Here is a 23755-nt window from a genome sequence, read left to right as displayed (position 1 = left end):
TAATACTAACTGCGCAGATGAAATGGAACTTATCAGTGTTTGGACCATCAATTTGTATGTACATTTTGAATAGACACTAAGCATTAACGCCATTAATTACCTAGCCGATTTGACTGATCCTCGTCAGTCTTGAGATCAAATAGTGTGATTACTATCGGCTTCAGCACCTTGGGCCAAAGTCTATACGGATCGTGGTTTCATTTTATATGCCTCAGCTATGACAAGAACCTATGATTGTGAACAAATCGATTTCTATTTGGTCTATTAACTAAATAGACAGAACAAAAGAACTCTGTTTGTTGAAACACAATAGAGTTTTTCATTGCTTCTTTGTTATTGCAAAATAGTCTCCCTGGGGTCATTAATGCATAAAGTTATGCAAGTAGACTAGACCGAGAAAACAAACGAACAAATGTTTTTCAAAAACGTTTATTGCAATCAACTAATCTTTAACTATTTACAATTCCCAGGGCTCTAACTTGTCAAGTGACCATTACAAAGTCCTATACTTTGTTCTTTCAATCCAGTCATGATCTAGTACACTGAACCATACTTACTACTCAGAGCCTTTTCGATAATTCTGTTTACACTGGCTGTGAAGTTATTAGTAGTTTATTTCAATGTAACTTTGAGGTAGCATAGATAGTCTTAAATCTTATAATAAGCTCCTAATCCATCTTCTGAGTGTCCTCCAACTGTTTTGGGAACCCGCTGTTCTCCAAATAGTCTGTTAAGTGGAAACTTAGGTCGTTTATTCATCGCTACTTCCATAGCCTCTTTCCAGTTGAAACCCTCAGTATCAATAAATTGTTTGTGTCCATTATTTCTCTGAAGATGTGGTCTTTCTTGAAATCATGCATCCATGTTAAATACTCTAACAAAGCTTTCTTAACTCTTTTCTGTATACAGGCAGCATGGCATTTTCAGCTTTCATGAGTGTTATTTCTTGTGAGTCTCCACTGCATTCGTATTCTTGCACTAACTCAATAAAGGGGCAAATTGGACAGGGGGTTCCATTTCAAGATGTCATCCCCTAAGACTACTCCATGCCATTAATTTATCTTTAGCCTTTCACCCTGATGATTTCATCTTCTGAAAGAGGGATATTACCTCATCCCACAGTAGAAACATGATGTCACAACACCCTAACACCCCTTCGCAAACGCCCCTCCACCCCAATGATGTCATCTTCCATAAGTGGGAATGACATCACTCCCTAGGGGATTACGGCATCACCAATGCCCCTCAGCATTCCTTACGCCCCTACGCATGCGCCCTGGCGCAGAACCCCCACTCTATAACTACTTTAGGCTCAATCAGTTGTTTTCTTTTCCAGATAGGGATGTTGCCTCATGATTGACATCTGCACATTTCCTACAAATATTTGCCTCAACACCTTGAAAAAAACTTTGTAAATCCAGAATACAATTGTGTACAAGTTGACGTGTGCTTACCTGATGAGCAGATAGCAGATGCTTGAGTAACAAATCTCTGTGTGCTCTACATAAGTAATATTATAACTTTCTTTCCTTGTCTGTTGTAGGATGGTGCTACGACTAATTCTGACGAAAGACTCTTAGTTGTTGGTGCCACAAATAGGTTAGTTGATTTAATATGGGAAATTACATTATGTGTGTATCCCACTGTCTCTCGATCAAGTCAGTTCGCTATAGTAAGATTTCAGTCTTAAACAACCAAGGAATAATGAAATTAGATTTGTCCAACGTTTCAATATTGCTGACGTCATTATCAAGGTGAAAATGGTTTCACCCTGGTGTGAATATAAATTACTGGAACTACTATAATAGACATTTATATCTGATCTCACTTAAAACTGTTTTTAAGAGCAGCTTGCTCTAACGGTCAGCTATAACTATGCAGGGTAATTGATTTTCTCAAACTTTGTCAGGAAGAAGGTTTTACTAACTTGTTTCAAAACTGTAACTTTGAGGTTGTTTGGATTTTTATTTTCTTGTCGAGATGGCCTGATGAATTTTGCCCCGACAAGAGCAAAACTCAACCCTAAAATTACACTTTTTATGAACACTAGCAAGCCAAAGTAATAAGCATAGCTGGAAAAGCTGACCCATAATGCTAATATATCATCTTTTAGCAGTTATTTAGCATTGTCAAATCCACTTGTTATTGAAAGCTGAATTTTTAGCAGATTTTCAAAATTATACGCCTCGATGAGGTTGCGTCACATCCAAATTTAGGTCATTTTCGTGGGCCAGAAAGTCAATCTGGTACATGGATTTTCTTGCCAGAACTATTTTTCTGGTTAAAAGTATCCCTTAAGCTAAGCTTTTATCGCAAATCTAGCTTGGGTAGACATATTGACCTTTCATGCAATGATCATTATCTCCACTAATTTGTATTCACACTGTTATAAAACCATCATTTTTATCTTGACAATGATGTCAGCGACATCAACATCAGACAACTCCAATTTTATTTTTTCTATTGAAGTTTTTCAGTAAACCGTTAACAAAAAAGGAACACAAGCAATAAATGTGGCTGAAAAGAGTGGTGAAGATGATTTCCCAAATGTAGGGAAAATGTCGATGCACTTAAGAGTAAATAGTAAAGAGTAAATAGGATGTTTCAGAAGCAAGCGTGTGTCGACCTACCAAACTTGGAGTGGCCTAATGTACATGTAATCACAATTTCACTTACTGCATGCTACAAGAATTTTTCACATGTTCTAGTTTTGTATTCTTAGCATTTCAGACTGATACAGTTTAGAAATTTTCATTCGCTTACCTTTAGTGCAGTTGTCGTAAAGTTGTTTTACCAAAAAAAAAAAACAGACAATCACAGTATGTCAGATATCTCTGTATCACTGTTTTGGTCGTAACACACACGCGCAAAATAAAACGTGCTTCTCAAAATCGGGGATGTTAACAAATACTACTATATCTCCTTACAGATAATCGTTATAGGCTGAGTCTACTATTTAAAAGAAAGTATGAAGGTTTTATGCTGATTAAGAAGACCAGAGACCAACATAGAGGATGACCACATACAGTTATTTAAGTTACAGTTGCCTTTCCTAGCTACCGGTTTTGTTTTATCTGTTTTTTTTCCCTAAATTTGGGGCTATATCCTTACCTTGACTGATATATCAGCCATCCGGACTGAACCAATGGCGATCAAAAGTTAGCGATACAAATGTCTCAGTTTATCTACCAAATAGAAGATCCCCTCTTATGTTCAATTTACTGTTTCAAGAGCATGAATTTGAGATAGTAGATAAGCAAAGAGGTGTGCTGGATATGACTTGGGTACAATCATCATTCTCATATCCAAATAACAAACGCAACAGGAGTAATAATTTAATTGAAACCAACAACAAAATGTGGCCAGATTTTGCGAATTTTCTCTTCGGTAGGATCAGAAGATGAGTTTTGTTGACCACATTTGTTCAGCATGATGTAGTTGCTGATATCTGATGGCCGCCAACTAATTGCCTGTAGCTGGCAAAGCTGGGAATCCCCTTTGGACCTGCTTAGAGCAACATCCTCCTCCTCTATCCTCCCTCCCACCTTACAACATAAACTGGAGAGTCATCCAATTTCACAAACAGTTAATTGCAGTAACTTGAATGATTAGAAAATGCTCATAAGGAAAACTTGCAACTTTAATCAGTGTTGAGAACATACATGTAACCTCAGACTTGCTTGTCTAAATATAAATTTATATGACAAACTCTGAATTCAAGCAAATGATGTCATATAGAGATAAATAACTTAAGAGCAAATGCTCACAAAAATCAAACAAAATCAAATTTCTTTGGCAAGGCTAGAAAACTCAAATTTGCTCGTCTTTTGCATATAGCTAGCCCCTAGCAAGAGTGCAAACAGGCTGTAGTTTTTTCCTTAAAATAGCTTTGTCTTTCTGAGAAAAGTGACATTTACGATTTAACTTTCATACTAAATTTCATGCAATTTAGCGAGTCCCAACTGGGCTGAAAATCGACCATTTTCATTTGATTTGCATTTCGCAACTATTGAGCGCAGAAACGTTGTAATATGACCAGCTTATTGCAGAACTATTCCTTGTCTAAACTAGTGAGACAATCTCAGATAGTGCAGAGTGTTATGCAAGGTTGTCATTACGTTTTGAGTCATCTACTGCCTGTAGGTAACTTGTTAGTTTATGTGAATTGTGCCAGCTTAGTGAGCAACAGGCCAGCTCATCCATACAATTAGGACCCACCAATTAAGCATACTCTGCTTTAACAGGTGTTGAGGGCTTAAATGTCAACACAATAATCTGCAGCGGTTGATCTGTTCATCTGCTTATAGGTGACATGCAGTGGTCCCAAGACAGCTTAGGCTTTGCCTCTTGACAAATATGGCAGATACTGTAGAAACCTTGATTAATAGTCATTTGTTTGCCTTCTGCCAGTTAGGGTTTTTAACCGTGTTATATTTGATTTGAATCATTTGTTACTGACATTGAATTACTTAGTCCATTAACCTTATGCTTTGTAAAGTGACTGAGGGTAAATTAGGGTTATCTATTTAATATATTGACTACGTAAATGACAGTAACTTGGTCAACTAATGTCTTCTTTTGATTTTGATTTTGTGTACCACATGTACAGCTAACAGTGTACATTGGATTATATGCCTTGCCACTGTTTTGGAGTAACCTCTTTAGTGTCTTTTCACTAGGTCAAGAAGACCACCCAAGTGCCTTTCCGTACTCATAAATGGGCATGAATATTCAGAGTTCCATTCATGGCCATTCTTGCTTTGAGACACAGCAGAGTTTGATTTGCACAGTTTTATTTGCAGATGACTTGAACAGCATATTTAAAGTGACATCCATAATGAGTTTTGGAATTCTTCTTTAGTAGAAATGTAGACTATGGAGAATGGTTTCCGGAAGGTGTCTTTAGAGTAACATCCACTGTTGGTTGAGCTGGTGCATACCATAACATGTTGTCATGGGGCATGCATGTGTGGAACATATACAATCATGTACAAACTTAAATGTGCAATTACTGTTCTTGAAGGTATTGAATTAGAAGGTACAGTGAAGAGTTGTATCTACTGTGCTTTCAGTGTCTTGGCAATGCATTAAGAGTCCACTGAGATCATTATTTTGGTAAGGAAATCATGAAACTTCAGACATATTTCACTCTAACAGCAGTCTACAAAATAATGAATAACAAAAACAATTGATTAGGACATTGTTTCAAGTTAACATTTCAGAAAAAGTATACTATGCTGCCCTAATATCTAACTTAAATTCAAATAATTACCCAACTCCTCCAATAACATGACCCCCATACATTTACCTGCAATGGTCTGCATCTTCACGTCAGGTTAAGTGGCCCGTCATTACCTCACCACAGCACACAGTGACCTCACTCTTGAGAGTGAGGTCGTTTTCATTGTCATTGTCTCCACTAAGAAACAACACATTTTATTCTGTTCATCTTGTATTTTCCTCCCCTACAACCTTTACTTTTCTCATGTATATCTTTAAATTACATATGGGTATACATGTGGTCAGTGCTATTAAAAATCAACCCCAAATATGAAAACAAGAAACTTGTGTTCAAGGAAACCAAAAAAAAAGAATTATAACCAACAATATAATCATTCCTACAAATCCTGACACAATAAGCAACAGTAGAAAACAATGTGCTCTAGCTGCTTAGATTTAGACAGACAAAAATGGGCTTATGATTGCTATAATATGACTCTAATGTACCAGAACTTTGAACTTGACGTGGAATATTAGTGTATATGAGGTTTATCTGAGTTTTATAATCTGTTGTGAACTGTTTTATTAGCTGAGTGTAACCCTTTTGCTTGATCATATATCCCACAAGAGCTCTTTGTTCAGAGGTAGTTTCCATAAAGTCTCTTAAAATTATGACTGGAGTCCGGCTCACAAAGAATAGTCCAATGTAAGTGTTCCAAAGCTTCAATTAATTTAGAAAATGGAACTTTTGACTTTGAGCAATATATCCCAACAACATATACATTGTTACAACCAGGTAAATTGATAATAGCAACAGTCATTTCTGTATTGTTGTAGTTCCATCTAAAGGGACCACAGGTGTGTTCTACATCATTTCTGTAGAGGCGAAAATTAGTCATGTCATATGCTTCATCAATGTCCCTTGAACATAAAGCTGTCTCAACGAATATATTCACATGTGCTGCTTGTACGCTATAATCACATGCTACATCTTCAATATGGAGGTGCAAGGATCTCACATTTTGGAACAAAATTTTCAAGTTGGTTTTTGTTACTTGGTGTTTCATAAAGAAAGGGAATGCATGGTTTTAGAGAAGCTTCTGACCTTAGTCTAGGCATCTCAGCTGCAACTTTCTTGCTAACTGCTATCTCTTTTTCATTTAAATTTAAGATATGCAATCCTGAAATATTTCGAAGTCTGCTTAGACCAACATAATGCATATGTTCTCTTGTTGAAGTTGGTAAATCAATAACTGCTGTATCAAGTGTATCACCTTGACGATGATGTATTGTTTTGGCTACAGCTGGTCATAAAGGGAATTGTCTACAAAGAACTTGAACTTGATTTCTTTTGTACAATCTAAATTGTCTTGTGATTTCCAATATCGGTGTCCAAGTGTTCTGTATTTTGTACATTATACAAATGTGAATACTCTCTTCGCCAATGATGACCAATGTTAGGATCCTTAAACATTACCCATACAATACTTGGTCTAGTAGAGTCAGGTACTCTGTAGTCAATTTTTTCAACTGTACATTCTGCTCCATTGGTCATACCATCAAGGACAGACACGTTTGTGTTTAGGTCATACCTTGCTGCAACATCGACAGAACAAACAGAAAATAATCCCATGGTTTTGGTTAGATCATTTGGGATTTTTTGTTTCATTCTTTCTTTTCGTTCATTGGCAAATGTCCAATTAAAATGTCAACTGCACAAATGTTTACTTTTTGGTTTTTGGAGATGTTAAATATTTTAACATTGTGACCATCTACTGCTTGGTTAGTAACAAACAAGTGAGTGATGTTCATGGGATAATCACTTTCACCTGGCTTTACTTTTAAAATCCGTCCTTTTAGGACCTCAACATCTTGTTCTGTGTGTTTTCCTTCTCTTAGGCAATGTAAAAGCTCTGCAAATTCTTTATCATCCTTCTGTCTCATAATTTCTGACAATTCGTACATCTTAAAATGTTCGTGCCAAATATTTGTGGCTAATGCACTATAGACATCTTTTGAATTCTCAAAAATCCATTCGTCGAAAACTGGCTTTAACTGAAACAGGTCACCAACAGTTATCAAATTAACTCCTCCAAAGGATTTTGGTGTGCCCATGATCTGCTGTAAGCATAAATTCAAGAACCTGAACATGCCACTGCTTGCCATACTAATCTCGTCAATGAAAATAACATCAAGTTTCCTCAGCTGTGCTCTGATAGTGTTAAGTCTGTCTCTATCAAGTGTGCAATACTCAAAACCTCGGTTATCAGGTATTTTAAAAGCAGAGTGAAGAGTGTTACCACTTATATTAAATGCTGCTTTTCCTGTTGGTGCTACTTTAAGTACTTAAATATTGTGAGGGTTTTCACCTGGTATGCTATTCAAATATTTGATCAAAGCTTCGTATAAAGCATTAGTAACTGTAGTTTTGCCAACGCCAGCCCCACCACTTAAAAAAAGTCTAAGTGCTTCATCACTAGTTTTTATGGAATTCAAGACATGATAGAAAAATTCCATTTGCTTCACCTTAAGTGAATGAACAAGTTTTCTAAAATCATCATCAGACATGCGTTTTACTACAAGATCTTCATCATCATTGGTTCTTGGAAAGATACTGATATCATCCATTAAATCATATTGATTGTGCTGTTTATTTGTGCCTGGATCAAAGCATCCAAATAAAGGACTTGGTTTTGTCCCTATCTCTTGGTCTTGTTCATCTGTATGTTGGGAATTTGGGGCCACATCCACAAATTCTTCCAGTTCATCATTTTCTATTGCATCATCAAGGACTTCTGCATGGCAATCATATTGCCGTTTGTTCTGGGCTATTGTGTTCTTGAGTTGTTCATATCTTTCTTGGAAAGTTTCACAGTTTTGGATGAGATCCTTGTTTTCATTCCTCCAAGGAGTGTACAGCATTAATTGTTCTCTGCTATAATTCTCAGGGTCCTTGTTTTTGTTAAATCTTACAGAACAAATAATTCTAGATTTTTGTCTTTTCACCAGTTTCAATCCACCTTTAGGTCATATTCTTCACACATTTCTGTTTTATCATTGGTGAGATCATCATCAACGTTGTCACTAAATTCATTTTCAGGCAAGCAATCATCAGAAGGATATGTTTTAACGTGACCCATATGTTCTACCTGGCTTTTACTTTGCTTGTCACAATTATACCAGGCTGCAAAATCAGCTAGACATAATTCTTCTAATTTTTTTGTTCTCCTTTGGTATGTTTTGATCAAGTTATCTGACTCAATATCTTCAGAGCTATCCTGTAGCTCTTGAAGCTTATCCATTGTTTTTAAAAGGAATGTTCTTTCTTCTGGATTGGACGTGTTAATAAATTGGAACTCACGAGATGACCTTCTTAAAGGCATTTGCAAAACCAAATACACTGCTTCTTGTGCACTGACTTTAACAGCATTTAGAAATTTGCTTCCAATGTGTCTGACTTTGTTTATGATGTCTTTATTACCAGAGCTTGCTTCTTCTGATGCTTTTCTTAGTAATTTGCTCATTCCTCTTTGTCCTTTAGTAATATATGACAAAATATAAACAGCACAAGCATAAGGATCCAAGATATACTGTATGTCCATGTTAGCTTGCCAAGCTTTTAACAAATCCGAGTTGTAACTATTAATTCTTATTTCAGATGGAGATCTGTTTAGCAGAAGTGTGTCACGCTTTAGTGAATATCTCACAGCCATGATATATTGTTGCTCTGTTAAACCCAGTTTTACCAGAAATTCTTCAAAGTTCAGGTTATCATTGTATTTTAAATTGTCTAATAGTTCGTTTATTTTGTCATAATTTTTCTTTACTACATCCTTCTCATTCTCATTAAAAGTGTTTTCTCCAAGAGATTCTAAAATCATTGTTCTTGGCATTGGTGGTAATGGAAAATTGAATCTGCAAATCTTGTGACCACGTGTTTTTGCATGTTTTTGAGTGCTGGTGTCTTTGTAAATTAACTAAATCACCCAGTTCTCCTGAGTCAACCTTACATGCAACATGCCTATCAACAAATTTAGCAATATCTTCATTTGAATTTTTTCCATATTGAGTAGCATCTTTCACCCAGTATAAAGAATGTATGTGTGGAGAACCACGTTGTTGGAATTCAACTCTATAGAAAAAGTCAAGTACTTCACCAATAGGCTTCATGGTACTTTTTAAAATGTCACGAAGAAACAATGGAACCATGTGTTCAAAGTTCCTAGCACAAGTGATAGGATCACTTTTAATTAAGTCTGATTTCTTTTGCCATGCCATAACTTGGATTTCGTCGTCAGTGTCATTTTTCTTACCAACAAGCCGTCCTAATATCTTAAGCAAATGTGCCCATCTTGTCTCTGCTGCTGAAAATGAACCGAACCATGTAGGCTTACCAAGTTGACGAATCATTGCAAACAAGTCCTTTTTGCATCTCTCAAAGTATGTAGCAAAGTGTCCATAATTCCTGATGGAAGTTCTGTTTCTTCACACCATTCATCATCACTGTCATTGTCGCTGTTGTCATTAGCTTTCTCTGGAGGCATATTCTGTTCACCCTGGTTCTTATCTTTTTCATACATAACTTCCACTGTATTTGAGCTTTTCACATTTTGCCTTTCAAAAAAATGTGACATTTCCCCATCGTTTTCATTCAATGTATTCAACCAACTGTTGGCAACTTGCACACCTTCATTCTGAAATAATTTGCTTGTCTGAACTAAATATTTTGCAGCTTCTAACACTTTGCTAGGTCTGATGCTCTGAAATTGATAGTAATGTTTGTAACGAAGACGTCTTTTTAGTTTTATTGGAATTGTCTGGGATTCATTTACTGGTCTAGGGAGAACATTTACAGTCGAGTTGACATCAGCTGGTACATTGATAACATTCCTATGAATACTCAATTGACCACCAGTGGGTAATTCCCTAATCTGCATAAATGGTATACGTGGTGATATGAGCCTTTCATCAAGAACAGTCGAATTTAGTACTTCTGGTTTGTCAGGAAATGTCATTTTATTGGCTTTTGCGCAACTTGGTAATTTACCGTCTTTAAGGTTAGAGTGACATGTAGAACAAATCCACTCAATGTCATTTATACTCTTGACTCCAGTCAGGCATAATGTAAGAATGTTTTGTGGGCACATTTTGTAGAGATCTGGATTACATTTTTTCACAGATGATCTGTACCATAACTGATCACAGGAAGTACAGATATATTTTGGACCATACTTGATATTCTCATGAAACATTTTAGTTAGTTCAGACATGGAAACATGGAAACACTCTTTACTATGACAACTTTGCACTTTAGATTCCTCCTTTAAATAATCAGTTCTTTTTCATTTAGGCTTTGCAGTCTCTTGTTAGAATTGATTTTTGACTTCCGATTCTTTTGTTCTTTTCCTACTCTGTTCAGAATTGTGGCTCCTGTCTTCAACGTTAATTCCATTCTGTAGATTATCCATCATATTTTGAAGGCGAGCTCGGTTTCTTTTGTAGGTTACTTGAACTTTTTCCGGATTTGCTGGTTTAAACTTTTTAGAATCTTGTCTTTGACGTTCTCTTACTCTTTCTAAATTACTTTCTGTTTGACTTTCTCAGGATTTGCTTCTCTATATTTTACAAAACGTTCTCTTTGGCATTCTTTAACTTTCTCTAGATTACATTCTCATCTTTTTGTTTTTGCTTTTATGTCCATTTGTTTGACTTTCTCAGGATTCGCTTGTCTATATTTTACCAAATGTTGTCTTTGACATTCTTTAAATCCCTTAAGATTACTCTCTCGTCTTTTTGTGTTTGTTTGTTTCTCCATCTGTTTGACCTTCTCTGGATTTGACATTTTATAGGTTTTAGAACTTTGCCTTTGACATTCCTGTGATTTTTCAAGAGTTTCTTTTCATTTTCTTCCTCTCTAAATTGCCTTTTAGCCCTTTTCTCCTTCATATACTGCCTCATGAATTCGTTACGTTTTTTCAGAACATCCTTGGTAGCAGAAGTGTCTGGAGATTTTTGGATTATTGGGTTGACCATCTGTATGATACATGCTTAATTTTTATCATGTAGTAGCATAGTTTCTTCAGGATGCTTCGCTAATATTTTACCTTGAGTATGTATTTCACTCTGATGTCTTTGTAATGCAGTTAATTCGTCATTCTCTATTGGAGCGGTTGAAACATAATAAATTTCATCTACATAACCTATATAACTCACCCTGGGGTTTCCTTGTATATTGACAGGATTTACCACATTACTCTCTGCAAAGTTTTCAGCACTTTCAATGATATAAATTGTGCAGTTTAATGCATTAGCAACTGCTTGTATAATGAGATTGTCACAACAAGTTCAGTAAAGGTTAAGAATCCAATCCCACCGACGCGTCAGCCAACACGTCGACCGACGCGTGGGTCGACACACCACCAACGCATCACCGACACACTACCAACGCGTCGGTCGGCACACTATCAATGCGTCGGCCGACACACTACCGATGCATCGGCCGACACTCTACCAATGTGTTGGTTGAAATATTTTCCCTGTCTATTATTTTGTTATTTCTTTTAGTTAGAAGAACAACTTCATAAGAAAGGACGAAAACGTGATAGCTAAATAGCCGCCATTTTTAAAATGAAACACTAGTACCTAGGTCTTCTCGATGTTTTGTCAAGGGTCGGTTACCAAAGGGAGTTTATTGCCAAGTCGGCCCACATATTGATCTCACCGACATGTTTATTTTTCGTTCATTAAAAAGGATTCGGAAGTTTGTACTCTTTATTGATCATTGACTTTTTAATATGTGGTGGCTCCTAAAGGAGCCGTTTTTAATTGCAATATTACTGCAATGGAAACTGTTCAGCGATGCCTTCTATTCCTAGACAAAATCACACCAGCAGCTTCCGAGTGTGTGACCAAAAGTATTATCATCGTATCAGCATATTACTACAGTTCGAAATGTCAGCATTATCAAGCAGTATAAATGACATACACATAATAATAGCATGTTCACCTACCTCGATTTGTAATATCCTGATTGAAAGTGAAGAATGATCATCGCAGTAAAAATTCCAATTTAAGCAATTGGAAAGAAGAAGCCTGAAAAAAATCAGGGCTTCAACGGGATTCGAAATAATGCCCACTCTACCCTTACCCTGTGTGCAAAGACTTTTGCTGGACAATATGCAAATAAGGGACACGGAGCCATCAAAGATGGCGGCTTATTTGTTACTGCTTATTACTGGGGATTTCTGCCTGATAGCAGGTTGAATGATTTTACTGAACAACAAAACGGAAAACATAGGAACATTTGCATAGGAACTTGATAATATTGAGTGATTTGGGGAATTCAAAATCACCAGACGAATGCATACAAGCTATGCAAACCTAATGGAACACTATTGAAATGGCAGGATAGGAATGTTGTTTGACAGTCAAGACATGCCGTGATGGATAGAACTACTTTTAATGCGATATCATGTGATACAATTTGCGCTCGCACCGCGTGCGGAGGAACAGATGCTACATCCCTCCCAAACTAACAAAAGCTTGTAACTCTAGCAAAGTTCAATCCGATAACAAAACTTAAATCAGCTGTTAAGCTAACACATAGTCCTTTAAATAGGAAGGTTGATGCCTTTTCTGTCTAGGTCTCATCATTGCCGGTCAGTCCACTGGTTGGTTATGCTCTGCTCCTTGTTCTGGTTCAGTTTCTTGTTCCGGTATTATCTCTGCACCGGGTGGCTCCTTTGGCTTCTCTGCATTTGCCGTTGTCTCTGGTGGGACAGGTGGTACACTGGGTGGAGTGCCCTTTTCTGGTATCTTAAGGTCTGGAACTGCCTGTGGTGTTTGTACTTCATCACTCTTCTCTGGTTCATCAGTGGTGTTGATTACTGCATTTGCTAGCTTAAATTGGCTGGCATTTCGGCAAACTGTTCATCCATCTGTCACACATCTTGCTGTTGTTTGAGAACCACAAATGCTGCACACGACATAGAACACAGGTTCATAAGGTGTGCTCCACTTGTTCTTCCTTGGTTGCTTGACAAGCACATAGTCTCCTAGTAGCAGATTATTCTCCCTGGTTTTTCTCCCTTCTCTCTGTTGCTTCATTTTCTGCTTATGTTCTGCATCTCTGCGGTTTATGACGTCATCCTTCTTATTTCTCTAAGGTTCAGGTTCAACTTCGTTCTCACGGTTGTCCCCTTAAGGGCTTCGTAAGGTGCAACTCCTGTAGCTGGGTGCAGTGTTGATCTGTAGGCGATTAGCATGTCTTAAACCGCATTTCTCCTCTCAAGACGGTTTTTGCCTTGCAGACTTGCAATTTCTTTGGTCTTGTTTAGGGTTTGCATGAAATCTCTCTACCTCTCCATTCACTCTTAGGTGAAGGGCCGTCACCCTGTGGTGCTGAAATCCTTCCTGCTTAGCAAATTCATTGAACTCTTTAGAATTGAATGGGGGTCAAATGTCGCTCTCAATTCTCCTCGGAGTTTCACATGTGGCAAAGATGTGCTTCAATCTCTCCTTGTTGGTCTGGAAGTCGGTCGATAGTACAGACTATACCACTGGGTATCTGGTTCTCTTGTCAATCAGGATGAGATTGTGGTGTCCATCTGGGTACGGTCCACCATTGTCTATGGATACTGTGTCGGTTTGGGATGCTGGTCACCTTGATTGGTTCTTCTCTGTTTCCTTTCACAGCTACTCGGCACTCATAACACTGGTCAATTGCTGTGTCGGTCATGCTGTTCATCAGTGGGAACCAGTATTTTTCTCTCAGCATTTGCTTGGTCTTAGTTTTTCCTAAGTGTGCTAGGCTGTGTCATAGTTTAACCACTTTCCTCTGAAGTACTGGTGGTAGTACGATTTGACATTCTCTGAAGATAAATCCTTCTGCAACCAATAACTCCTGTTTCACATGTAGGTAGGGTTCAAGGTCTTTGTCTGTCTTGTGTTTCTCCCAGTCTCCTTTAGCGATCCTCTTGGCTAATCACTGCATGACCTCATCTTTCCAAGTCTCTCCTCTGTGATTCGTGTGACAACCACAGCGTGCTCTGCATTTACGTTCCATCTGATGATCTTCTCAGTCTTGTCATGTCCTGTCTCAGGCAGAGGGTGTCTGGAGAGGAAGTCTAAGGGGTCTGCTTCATCCTTCCATGATCCACTTCTCTATTCTTGGTGGTACTTTGGCCTTTACTTTGTTAAACAAAGGTACTAATGGTTTGTGGGCAGTCATGATTCTGAATCTGGGTGCACCAAGTAGGTAAATTCTCAGTCTCTCCTTGGACCATTTGATTGCCAAAGTGTCTTTCTCGGTTTGACTTTACCTCTTCTCGGTTGCTGTCATTGTTTGGCTAATAAAGTGTACTGGTTGTATGCCTCTGTCTGTCTTTTGAAGCAGGGCCGCTGATAACCTTTCATTGAAGCTTGCTTCTGTATGGAGGATTATGGGTTTGCTTGGGTCGAAGAATGCCATGGTCTTCTCACTTGAGATATTGTCTTATATCTTTCTGAATGCTTCCTCTTCTTGTTTACCCACTAAAATTTGGTTTCTTTTCTGGTTAGCTGGTACAGCGGTGCTGTTATGGCTGCATAATTCTTGATGAAGTTGTCCAAGTAGCCTGCCATTCCCAGGAAGCTTTGTACTGCGTCTTTGTTCTCAGGCACTCCACACTCTTTGACTGCTCTTGCGTTATCAGGTGATGGCTTCAGTCCATCCTTGGTGAAAACATGTCCAAAGAACTTAATTTGTTCCATTCCAAACTGACATTTTTCTCTGTTAAAGGTGATTCTGTGATCTCTCGCTCGCTTTAGGACGGTCTTGAGTACTTCTCTATGTTCTGTCTGGTCTCTTCCCCCTGAGGAGTATGTCGTCTCTTTGGTTTAAGCAGTGGTGTATGTCCCCAAAGATTCTGAACATGGCTTCGTCAAGGACATCTTGTGACGATTTCACTCCAAACACTAGTCATTGGTGTCTGTAATTTGCCCAGGGTGTGCTGAATGTTGCCACTTGTCTTGTGGAGGGGTCTAGAGATAACTGGTGGTAACCTTGTCTAAGATCCAGCTTCGTAAAGATCTTGCAGTCGTGAGCACCACGTAATCGCCTCTCCATCTGGGACTTTCTCGAATATCTCCTCCTTCACCCCCTGGTCCAGCCAGTCTTTAGGTGGTTTCTGTAGGTGATATGATACAGGGCGTGGTTTCTGAGCCACAGGTTTTGCGTCAGGTTCCAGTTCTAGCTTGACTTCAATCTTCTTGCCTGTATTCTTTTCCCCAAAGCAACTGACCCCTTGGAATAGGTCGCTGTCTTCGCTCAGAACTGTTTCAATGCTGTTATCCGGTTCTGTTTTCATAACATTCAGTTTTAAACCCGAGACTTTTTCAAACTTGTCAAGTATTTTAAGCAATGCTTGAGCAGAGTTCAAATCTGCTAAAATGGCAGTTGTATCATCAGCAAACTGAAGTAATTTAGTTTCCTAATCACTTATTTTAATCCTTTAATATTTACATCATTTTGTACTGCAATAGCCAATATTTCAACACAAATGACAAAAAGATACGGAGAGAGGGGGTCTCCCTGTCTAACCCCATGCTCAATGTTAAAATAGTGGGAGCGTAGTCCATTATTTATTATGCAGCTTTTAACATTTTAGTAAAAAGTATTAACCCATCTTATAAGGTCAGGTCCAAAATTAAATAGCTCCAAACACTTTTTGAGAAAATACCATTCTAAGCTATCAAAAGCTTTTTCAAAATCAATTTATAACTAAAGGCCTGACAACTTTTTAGCTCGCACGAAATTTATTATGTCGAGAATTGAATGTATATTCTCCGCAATATTTCTTCCTGGAATATATCCAGATTGATTGTGATGTATTAATCCCGGCAGTAGTCGTTTCATTCTTTCAGCGATGACTATCTTTGCATCAACGTTTAAAAGAGAAATCAGCCTCCAGTTTTTTTTAGGTCGCAGTGATCTTGATCCTTTTTTTCAATTAGAGTAATTACAGCCTGCTTTTGTGATGAACTCAATTCTCCTTTTTCAAATGATACATTAAAGCATTCCACTAGACGTTTTCCAATAGAAGCCCAGAACATTTTGTGAAATTTTACCGGTTATCCACCATTACCTGAAACCTTATTTAGAGGGAAGGAGCTTAAAACCTCAGTACATTCCTCCAAGCTAATCGCTCCCTCACCACTTTGTCTGAGTTCATGCGACAGAGTTTGGCATTGGCAAGTCCTCAAATTTGAAGTATTGTTCATTTTGTTGCCAGCTGTTCCGCTTGGATTTGTAAAGGTTCTCATAACAGGTCTTACCAGCATCCAAAATTTCAAAAGGATCAGTCGTAATCACTCCACTCAGACGAAGTTTCCGAATATGCTATTTTATATGATTTCGTTTTTCCAAGTTGAAAAAATATTTGGAGTTCTTTTCACCGTGCTCATGCCAGTGTGCCCGGCATCTCACAATTATACCTTCAACCTTTTCTTCGTACAATTTTTCAATTCGCTCTCGTAACACATTTAAAGTTGCTTGATTTTCCTGAGAAGGATTATTTTCAAAAATGAAATATGCTTCTTGGAATTCCTTGTTTAACATGTCCTCTTCTGCCCTCTGTTCCTTACATTTATTCATTGAATATTTTCTGGAATATTTCTTGATATTATATTTCAACCAGTCCCACACTGATCGTGGGTCTTCAAGATCGTTCTCTCCTTCCTGTGCCCATTTTGGTATTAGGGAATTTATTTTTCCAACGTAAGTCTTGTCACTCAGTAAGGAGCAATTGAGTTTCCAAAGCCCAGGACCCTTAGCTTTTGCATCAACGCCTTGAAATTCTATTAGAATTGCGGAATGATCTGTTTTGATAGAAGGTATTATGTCAATTGTACCAACATTATCCGCTAGTGAATTTGAAATTAACCAGTAATCCAATCTGGAAAAAATCTGGGGTTCCGATTGACTCCATGTATAACTACGCACCTTAGGGTTTTTAATGTGCCAAATGTCATGTAAATCCAGTTCTGATTGTAACTCTTCTATTGGGTTAATTACAGATTGCCTTGAGAAACGGTTTCCACTTCTTTTTTTCTACTGTAGGGTTTAATGGACAATTAAAATCTCCACCCATAATAATATTTTCAATGGTTTCAAAATCGTTTTTCACAATAGTCTGCAATAGCGAGAGATAGAAGGCAACTAATTCTTTGTCTCAGTTTGGGCCATAAATGTTTACCAGAAAGGTTTTGCTCACCATTGAGTAATACTTTGAGTATGAGAAATCTGCCATATGCATCAGCTACTTTTTGTTCAACAATGCTGTTGATTCCACTATCAACTTGAAAACTCAAACGATTTTAATACTAAAACTCCTGGGTTAAACTCAGGATAAAACCTCCGATTACAATCGATCAACGACTTCGAAAACCAACTAGGTCATATAGTGTAAGTTATACATACTTAGTTTCCCGGATGTCACGCAATCCCTATAAAACGGTAACAACAAATACAATTAAAATTATTTCAAATCGAAATCGCAACCCCACGGGCGTTGTTAGCCCCATGGGAGCAGAAGAATGGGGTGCCCCATTCTCTTTTCCATTGGGCTTCAGTTTTCTCGGTCGAATGAGTTTCCTGTAGAAAGATAATATCTGCTTTTTGTTTTCTGCATCAGGTAAAAATTGTTTTTCGTTTTCGAAAGTTGCTGATGCCTCTGATGTTTAGTGAAATGAGTTTACCCGTAATCATTTGATCAAATAAAAGGAAAAGAAGATAGTAATCAAAAGAAATACTCTGAAGAGGGACTTGATGTCAACAAACAGCAACTCACTAAAATGTAAATTATAGATCTAATGTTATTTAGATTTGAAGTGTTTGAGGTAAAGAAATAATATGGTTCGTATAGTACATTAAAAAATAAAGCGAAGAAAGAGAAGTTAAATAACAGCAAGTACACACTCGGAAAATTCGCAGATGTGCAGCAACGCACAAGTGTCACTAGCGTTTTGGCCATAAGTGAAATCATTGCACGGTGTTTATACGCTGATCTTAGTTTTGCTCCGAAGTGAGTTTGACCAAAACAAAGAATATGTTATTTTGCAATAGCGGCTTCATACTATTTTATTCTATTTTAATCTAATTATTGCACCGGAACAGCCTTACCATCGATTAACAGTTTTCCTTTTGTAGAACATACTTTCTTGCCTTCTTCAAAAGCTCTTTTCATCATTGGTAAAGCTTTTTTTCGGAGTTCGAAATCGCCGGGTGTGAAGTCCTCGACTAATCTTACTCCATTAAGCAAGTGTTTCTTCTGTGGGTTCTTCGCGGCTCAAAGTAGGTTCCTCTTGAAAGGTCTACTGTGCAATTTTGCAATGATATGCCTAGCTTTGCCATCCTGTCTTCTTCCTGTGCGATGAGCATTTTCTAATTCTCCATGAGCTTCTTTGAAGCTGAGAAGTGTGAAGTGGTCTGAAAAAATAGCCATGCAGTCCTCACCGTCTTCTTCTTCAACACCTATGAGGCGAATATTGACGTCGCGGGAGTATTTTTCTAAGTGCTCAAGTTTATTCTTAAGTTCTTTGTTACTTTCTTGAAGTTTTTTAAGAGAGTTTTCCATTTTGCTGTCAATCGCTTCAACTGTAGACTTCGTAGAGGTTAAAGAAACCTTTATTCGGTCAACTTCTTCGTCAAGTTCTTGTGCTTTGTTATTCAGGTTATCTTTCTCGTCAATTTTCGACATTACACTTTCTATCTTTTCTAACCTGGCGTTCGTGTCTGCTGGAAGTCCGTTAGATCTGCACTTAATTTCCTTATTTGAAAGGTGAGGTCGTTCCGCATGGTCTTTAACTCTTGCAGAACTTCAGCAGTCTTGGTGTCTTTTGTGCACATGTGTCGGCGTCAACTTTTTCCTTTCCTTTGGCAGTTCGTGTTCACGTTGTTTATGGCTGCCTACACTTGTCAGTGGCCTTCTGGATCTTAGGCGTTTACCTGACATGAAGCATTACTCGCAAAAATTTTCATTTTAAATAAGAAAACTTCCTGAACATTGCTCCACAATGTTGCAGTGAATTCTTGATTCGTTCTCTCTTGGTTTCCTTAGATCCCTCTTGGGGTTTGGCACCGATTTTGCAACATGACGCATAATGATTGTACTTGCCACACTTTAAACAGTGTTGTCCGTATGCTGGGCAGTTTCGGACTGGAGGGTGCGCTCCTGTCTTTCCACAGTAACCACAGCTTTTGCCTTTCTCTTTCTCTTCTTTCTCGTGGTCTCGTTTTCTCGGAGGTTGCGGCGGTTTCTTCTTCGAATTTCTTCTTCTGTCCCACTTGCCGCTCTTTGGAGAATCCTCAGACTGATACCCCACTTTCAATATCTTGAAATCTTCTTTCTTGTCTTTGACTTGCTGATTGATATCTTCTCTTTGGCTTGCTTCCTCAAGGAATTGATCGAGGTTCCATTTCTTCTGAATGCCTCTTTTAACGAGTTTGCTGTCCTTGATGGTTTGTATCAAGTGTTCCAGTAGTCTGTCATCTGTTTGCGTGCCGAACTCGCAATCCTTTGATTTTTCGCGCAGTCGCGCTGCGTATGTGACAACACTCTCTCTTCCGATTTGTTTTTGTTTGTTAAACCTGAATCTGGTGTGATGCTTGTTCTTTTTCGGTAGGAAATGGTTGTCTAGTTTTCTTTTCAGCTTCTTGTAATCATCGTCTCCGATCACTGGCGCTGTATCTGGCAAGTTACGTGCAAGTTTCTTGATTTCTTTGCCTCCAAAAACCTTCAGGGCGCTCATGCGGTCCCTTATTTCTGTGATCTCAAAATACAATTTAATGACAAAAACAATGGTAGTACTTTTGGTCACGCATTCAACTGCTGGCGTGATTTTAATTTTTTTGTGTATGATTTGAATATTGTTTTGACCAGTGCCTAATCATTTGCCCAAACTAAACTTTACATATATTGAAAGACCTATCCTAGTATAGTTAGAATCTAAAATCTTTTGGAATTCTGAGACATTGCACATGGTCAAAATGACAATTGTTTTCACCGACTGATGAACTCATCGTTGGAGAACACTTTGGTTTTGTTTACCGCTGAATAGTTAGATAAATCCAATATTCTTGAGACTGGGCTCTTTTTTGGACAAGGTATAGTTCTGCATTAAGTTGGTTGTATTACAACTTTTCTATGCTCAACAGTTGCGAAATGCGAATCGCATGAAAATGGTCAATTTTCAACCCCGTTAGAACTCGCTAGCTTGATGTCTGGACGTGAAAACCGATAATGTCCTTTGTCTCGGAAATACCAAGATATTTGAAGAAAAAAACTACGTAGCGTTTTTACTTTTGTTAAGGCCTAATTATATGCAGCAGTAGGGCAAATTCTATTCTTCAAGCCTTACCAAACTATTTTTGATTCTTGTGTACATTTGCTCTGAAGTGGATAAAAGTATGTGAGAAGTAAACAACACAACCAATGTTATTAAAATGAGAATTTCACTAACAGATTCAGATTTCAGAATTTTTATTATTTTGCACTATTTACATATTGTTAAGTATCAATCTATAAATATTGCATACCAATAATATTAATTACAACAACACAGAAACAAACGTTACTATAAATAGAAAGTAAAATGTACGCACCTCCACTGAAGCTCTCTACAGACTGTTTCAGATCATCTGGAAGGAGGAAGACATTCCAAGGGACTGGAAGGAGGGACTCGTCATCAAACTACCAAAGAAAGGAGATTTGAGGGTCTGCAGTAACGATATAGGGGGATCACACTTCTATCAATACAAGGCAAAGTCCTAAACAGAATTCTTTTGGATAGAATGAAGGCAGCAGTAGACGGTCAATTATGGGACCAGCAGGCAGGTTTTAGAAAGGACAGGTCATGCTGTGATCAAAGTGCCACACCGCATCATAGTAGAGCAATCGTTGGAACGGAACTCATCTCTCTACATCAACTTTATTCATTATGAGAAGGCCTTTGACAGTGTGGACAGAGCCACACTGTGGAAACCTCTTAAATACTACGGTATCCCTAAAAAGATCATTACAATCATTCAGCAATCTTATGAGGGAATGTCCCTGCAGAGTGGTGTACAGAGGCCAGCTTTCAGACTGCTTCAATGTCACGACTGGCGTTCGAAAAGGATGCTTGCTATCATCTTTCATGTTTCGTCTTGTTATAGACTGAATTTTGAGGACCACCCCCGAGGGAACAAAGAATGTAATTCAGTGGAGTTCAGTGGTCACAGCTGGAGGACTTAGGCTTCGCCGATGACCTGGCCCTTCTTTCACATAACCATGAACAGATGCAGAGCAAGACCACTAGACTGGCAGCAGCATCAAAAAGAATAGGACAGAAGATCAATAGGGGTAAATCAAAGTTCATGAGGATCAACACCATCAAAGAAAATCCAGTCACAGTGGAAGGAGAGCGGTTAGAGTAGGTAGACTCTTGCACATACCTTGGTAGTGTTATAGACAAACCAGGAGGTACAAATGTAGACGTAGCAGCAAGAATTAGTAAGGTGAAGGTAGCATTTAACATGCTCAGAAACATCTGACGATCTAAAGAAATGAGGACACAAACAAAGCTACGAATCTCCAGTGCCAATGTAAAATTAGTTCTCCTCTATGGATCTGAGACGTGGAGGCGGACAAGAAAGGCACTCCAGAAGATCCAGACTTTCATAAAGAGTTGTCTGAGACGTATCTTTGGTGGCCTGAGAAAATTCCCAATGTGGAGCTTTGGCAGCGAGGGAAACAACAACCGGTAGGTGAACAGATTTTGAGAAGAAAATGGGGCTGGATTGGCCACACCCTGCAGAAAGCACCAAACAGCATTGCCTGGCAAGCTCTGAGGTGGAATCTTCAAGGGGAGAGGAAGAGGGGACGCCCCAGAAACAGCTGAAGATGGGACACTGATGCGGAATTGAAGCTGATAGGATATAACTGGAAAGAAGATAAACGAAAAGCCTAAGGTCAAGTTTGCTACGAGGAGTTGTTGATGGCCTATACTCCACCTGGAACGATGGGCCTAAGTAAGTAAGTAAGTAAGTAAGTAAAATGTTTGTAGTGGCCAAAGGAGCTAAGACTTTTCAGGTTGGTCACTTCCACGTTAAGTTAACTGGCGTACACAATAAACTTATTGATAACTACATGAGAAAAAAAACAGTCCAAAATTACTTATTAGATATAATTATGATTATACATAAAAAAACAATGACACTGGGCAAATACACTGTAAGTGGGGTATACAGGGCTTAAGGAAGCTCGAGACTAACTGTCACAAGCTTTCTGGCTAAGGACAGATTTTACCAACCAAAACGATGTTTTTATAGAACAGGTAAAAACGTTCTCTGGGTAAAAAGATTAAAAACGTAAGCTTTCAGCTGTCAGTCTATAGCCTTTAACGAATAAAAAAATACTTGTGCGCGAATGGAAATATATACATTTTAGAGCTAAGATACAAAAGTAGTGTGAAAAAAGCTAAAAAGAATGTAAATGACGTTACAGTAAAATGAAATATTGCCTAGGCAACGGTTATGAGTTGTTATCCGCGCCGACAGTTTTAGCAGTATGCAGGATTCTGATGTTTTTCGAATGCGGTGGTTGCCTTTGGCATTTGCACTAGCATTATTAAAGTCAATTGAGTGATTATTTTGTCACGCATGGTTGGCAATGTTCGAGCCCTTCATATAGTTTTTCAGGTTTCTCTGATGTTCCTTTTTTGGCGTTTGAAACATCTTCCAGTCCCTCCTGTGTAATTCCATGAACAATCTGAACACGGGATTCTGTTGACTACATTACGCCGTTGATCTAAAGGTTGCCTGAACTTTGGAGACGGAAATTCCTTTTGAGTGGTTTGCTCACCGCTCGACTTTAGTTGTTACAGTCAGACCGCTGCTGTAAGGAAGACATGAAAAACCCTTGTATGTGTCCAGTTAAAACGCTGTTTTTTTGGCCATATTTCTTGGTAGAGAATTGTTTTCCATGCCATGCCACAATTCACAAGATCTGCAATTGAAACTCTTATCACTGTAACTACATATAATATATCATTCATTAACCTTGTTTAAGTACACGTAGCTGTTAAGTCAGTAGCCAAAGATGCTAGTTGTGTTACATAGCCTACTGTCTAAATCTGAATTTTTGCTAGTGAGCAACTACGGCAGGGCTTCACATATTTCTTCGAACTCTGATATTGTAGGTGCAGTTGGATGTTTTCCGATTTCCATTGAAAATGAAACATTCAATAATGTTTTTATGAGGAGAAATTGGCAGATCTTTTTTTTTACTTGCAGGCCTCAAGAGATTGATGAAGCTGCTAGACGTAGACTTGTGAAGAGACTGTACATTCCCCTTCCTGATGCTGGTGCACGGGAGCAAATCATGTGCAGTCTTTTGTCACAACAGAAGTGCAGCCTGTCCCAGCAAAATATTTATAAAATAGTTCAACGAACACACGGTATGTGTGTTAAATAGCTAGGTTGAAGTATGCAATGCTGGTTCATGTGCTATAAGGTTTT

The 23755-nt window shown here is 38.3% G+C and overlaps 3 protein-coding genes and 2 pseudogenes across 6 annotated transcripts in view; 2 read left to right on the top strand and 3 right to left on the bottom strand.

Annotated features, from left to right (window-relative positions):
- Positions 1–23755, bottom strand: part of LOC145480087 (uncharacterized) — a 337189-nt pseudogene that overhangs the window by 106224 nt on the left and 207210 nt on the right. The window lies entirely within an intron of this gene.
- LOC145480039 (uncharacterized) overlaps positions 1–23755 on the bottom strand; it is a 206449-nt gene that overhangs the window by 79888 nt on the left and 102806 nt on the right. The window lies entirely within an intron of this gene.
- Positions 1–23755, top strand: part of LOC145480020 (uncharacterized) — a 202077-nt gene that overhangs the window by 97386 nt on the left and 80936 nt on the right. The window lies entirely within an intron of this gene.
- LOC145479970 (fidgetin-like protein 1) overlaps positions 1–23755 on the top strand; it is a 208423-nt gene that overhangs the window by 172720 nt on the left and 11948 nt on the right. For 2 of the 3 annotated variants that reach the window (XM_081458455.1, XM_081458456.1), the window contains exons 16-17: positions 1544–1599; positions 23531–23694. In XM_081458455.1, coding sequence (XP_081314581.1) covers positions 1544–1599; positions 23531–23694 — 220 coding nt within the window. Of the gene's footprint in view, positions 1–1543; positions 1600–2929; positions 3838–23530; positions 23695–23755 lie in introns of those variants that run through there. The other variant, XM_081458457.1, reaches the window with a different exon arrangement.
- LOC145479982 (uncharacterized) lies at positions 5646–9113 on the bottom strand (annotated as a pseudogene).

This window comes from Orbicella franksi, chromosome 2, assembly GCF_964199315.1.
Source record: "Orbicella franksi chromosome 2, jaOrbFran1.1, whole genome shotgun sequence".
Classification (NCBI taxonomy): domain Eukaryota; kingdom Metazoa; phylum Cnidaria; class Anthozoa; order Scleractinia; family Merulinidae; genus Orbicella; species Orbicella franksi.
Note: the sequence above shows the minus strand (reverse complement) of the source record. Positions and strands in the feature narration are given on the sequence as shown.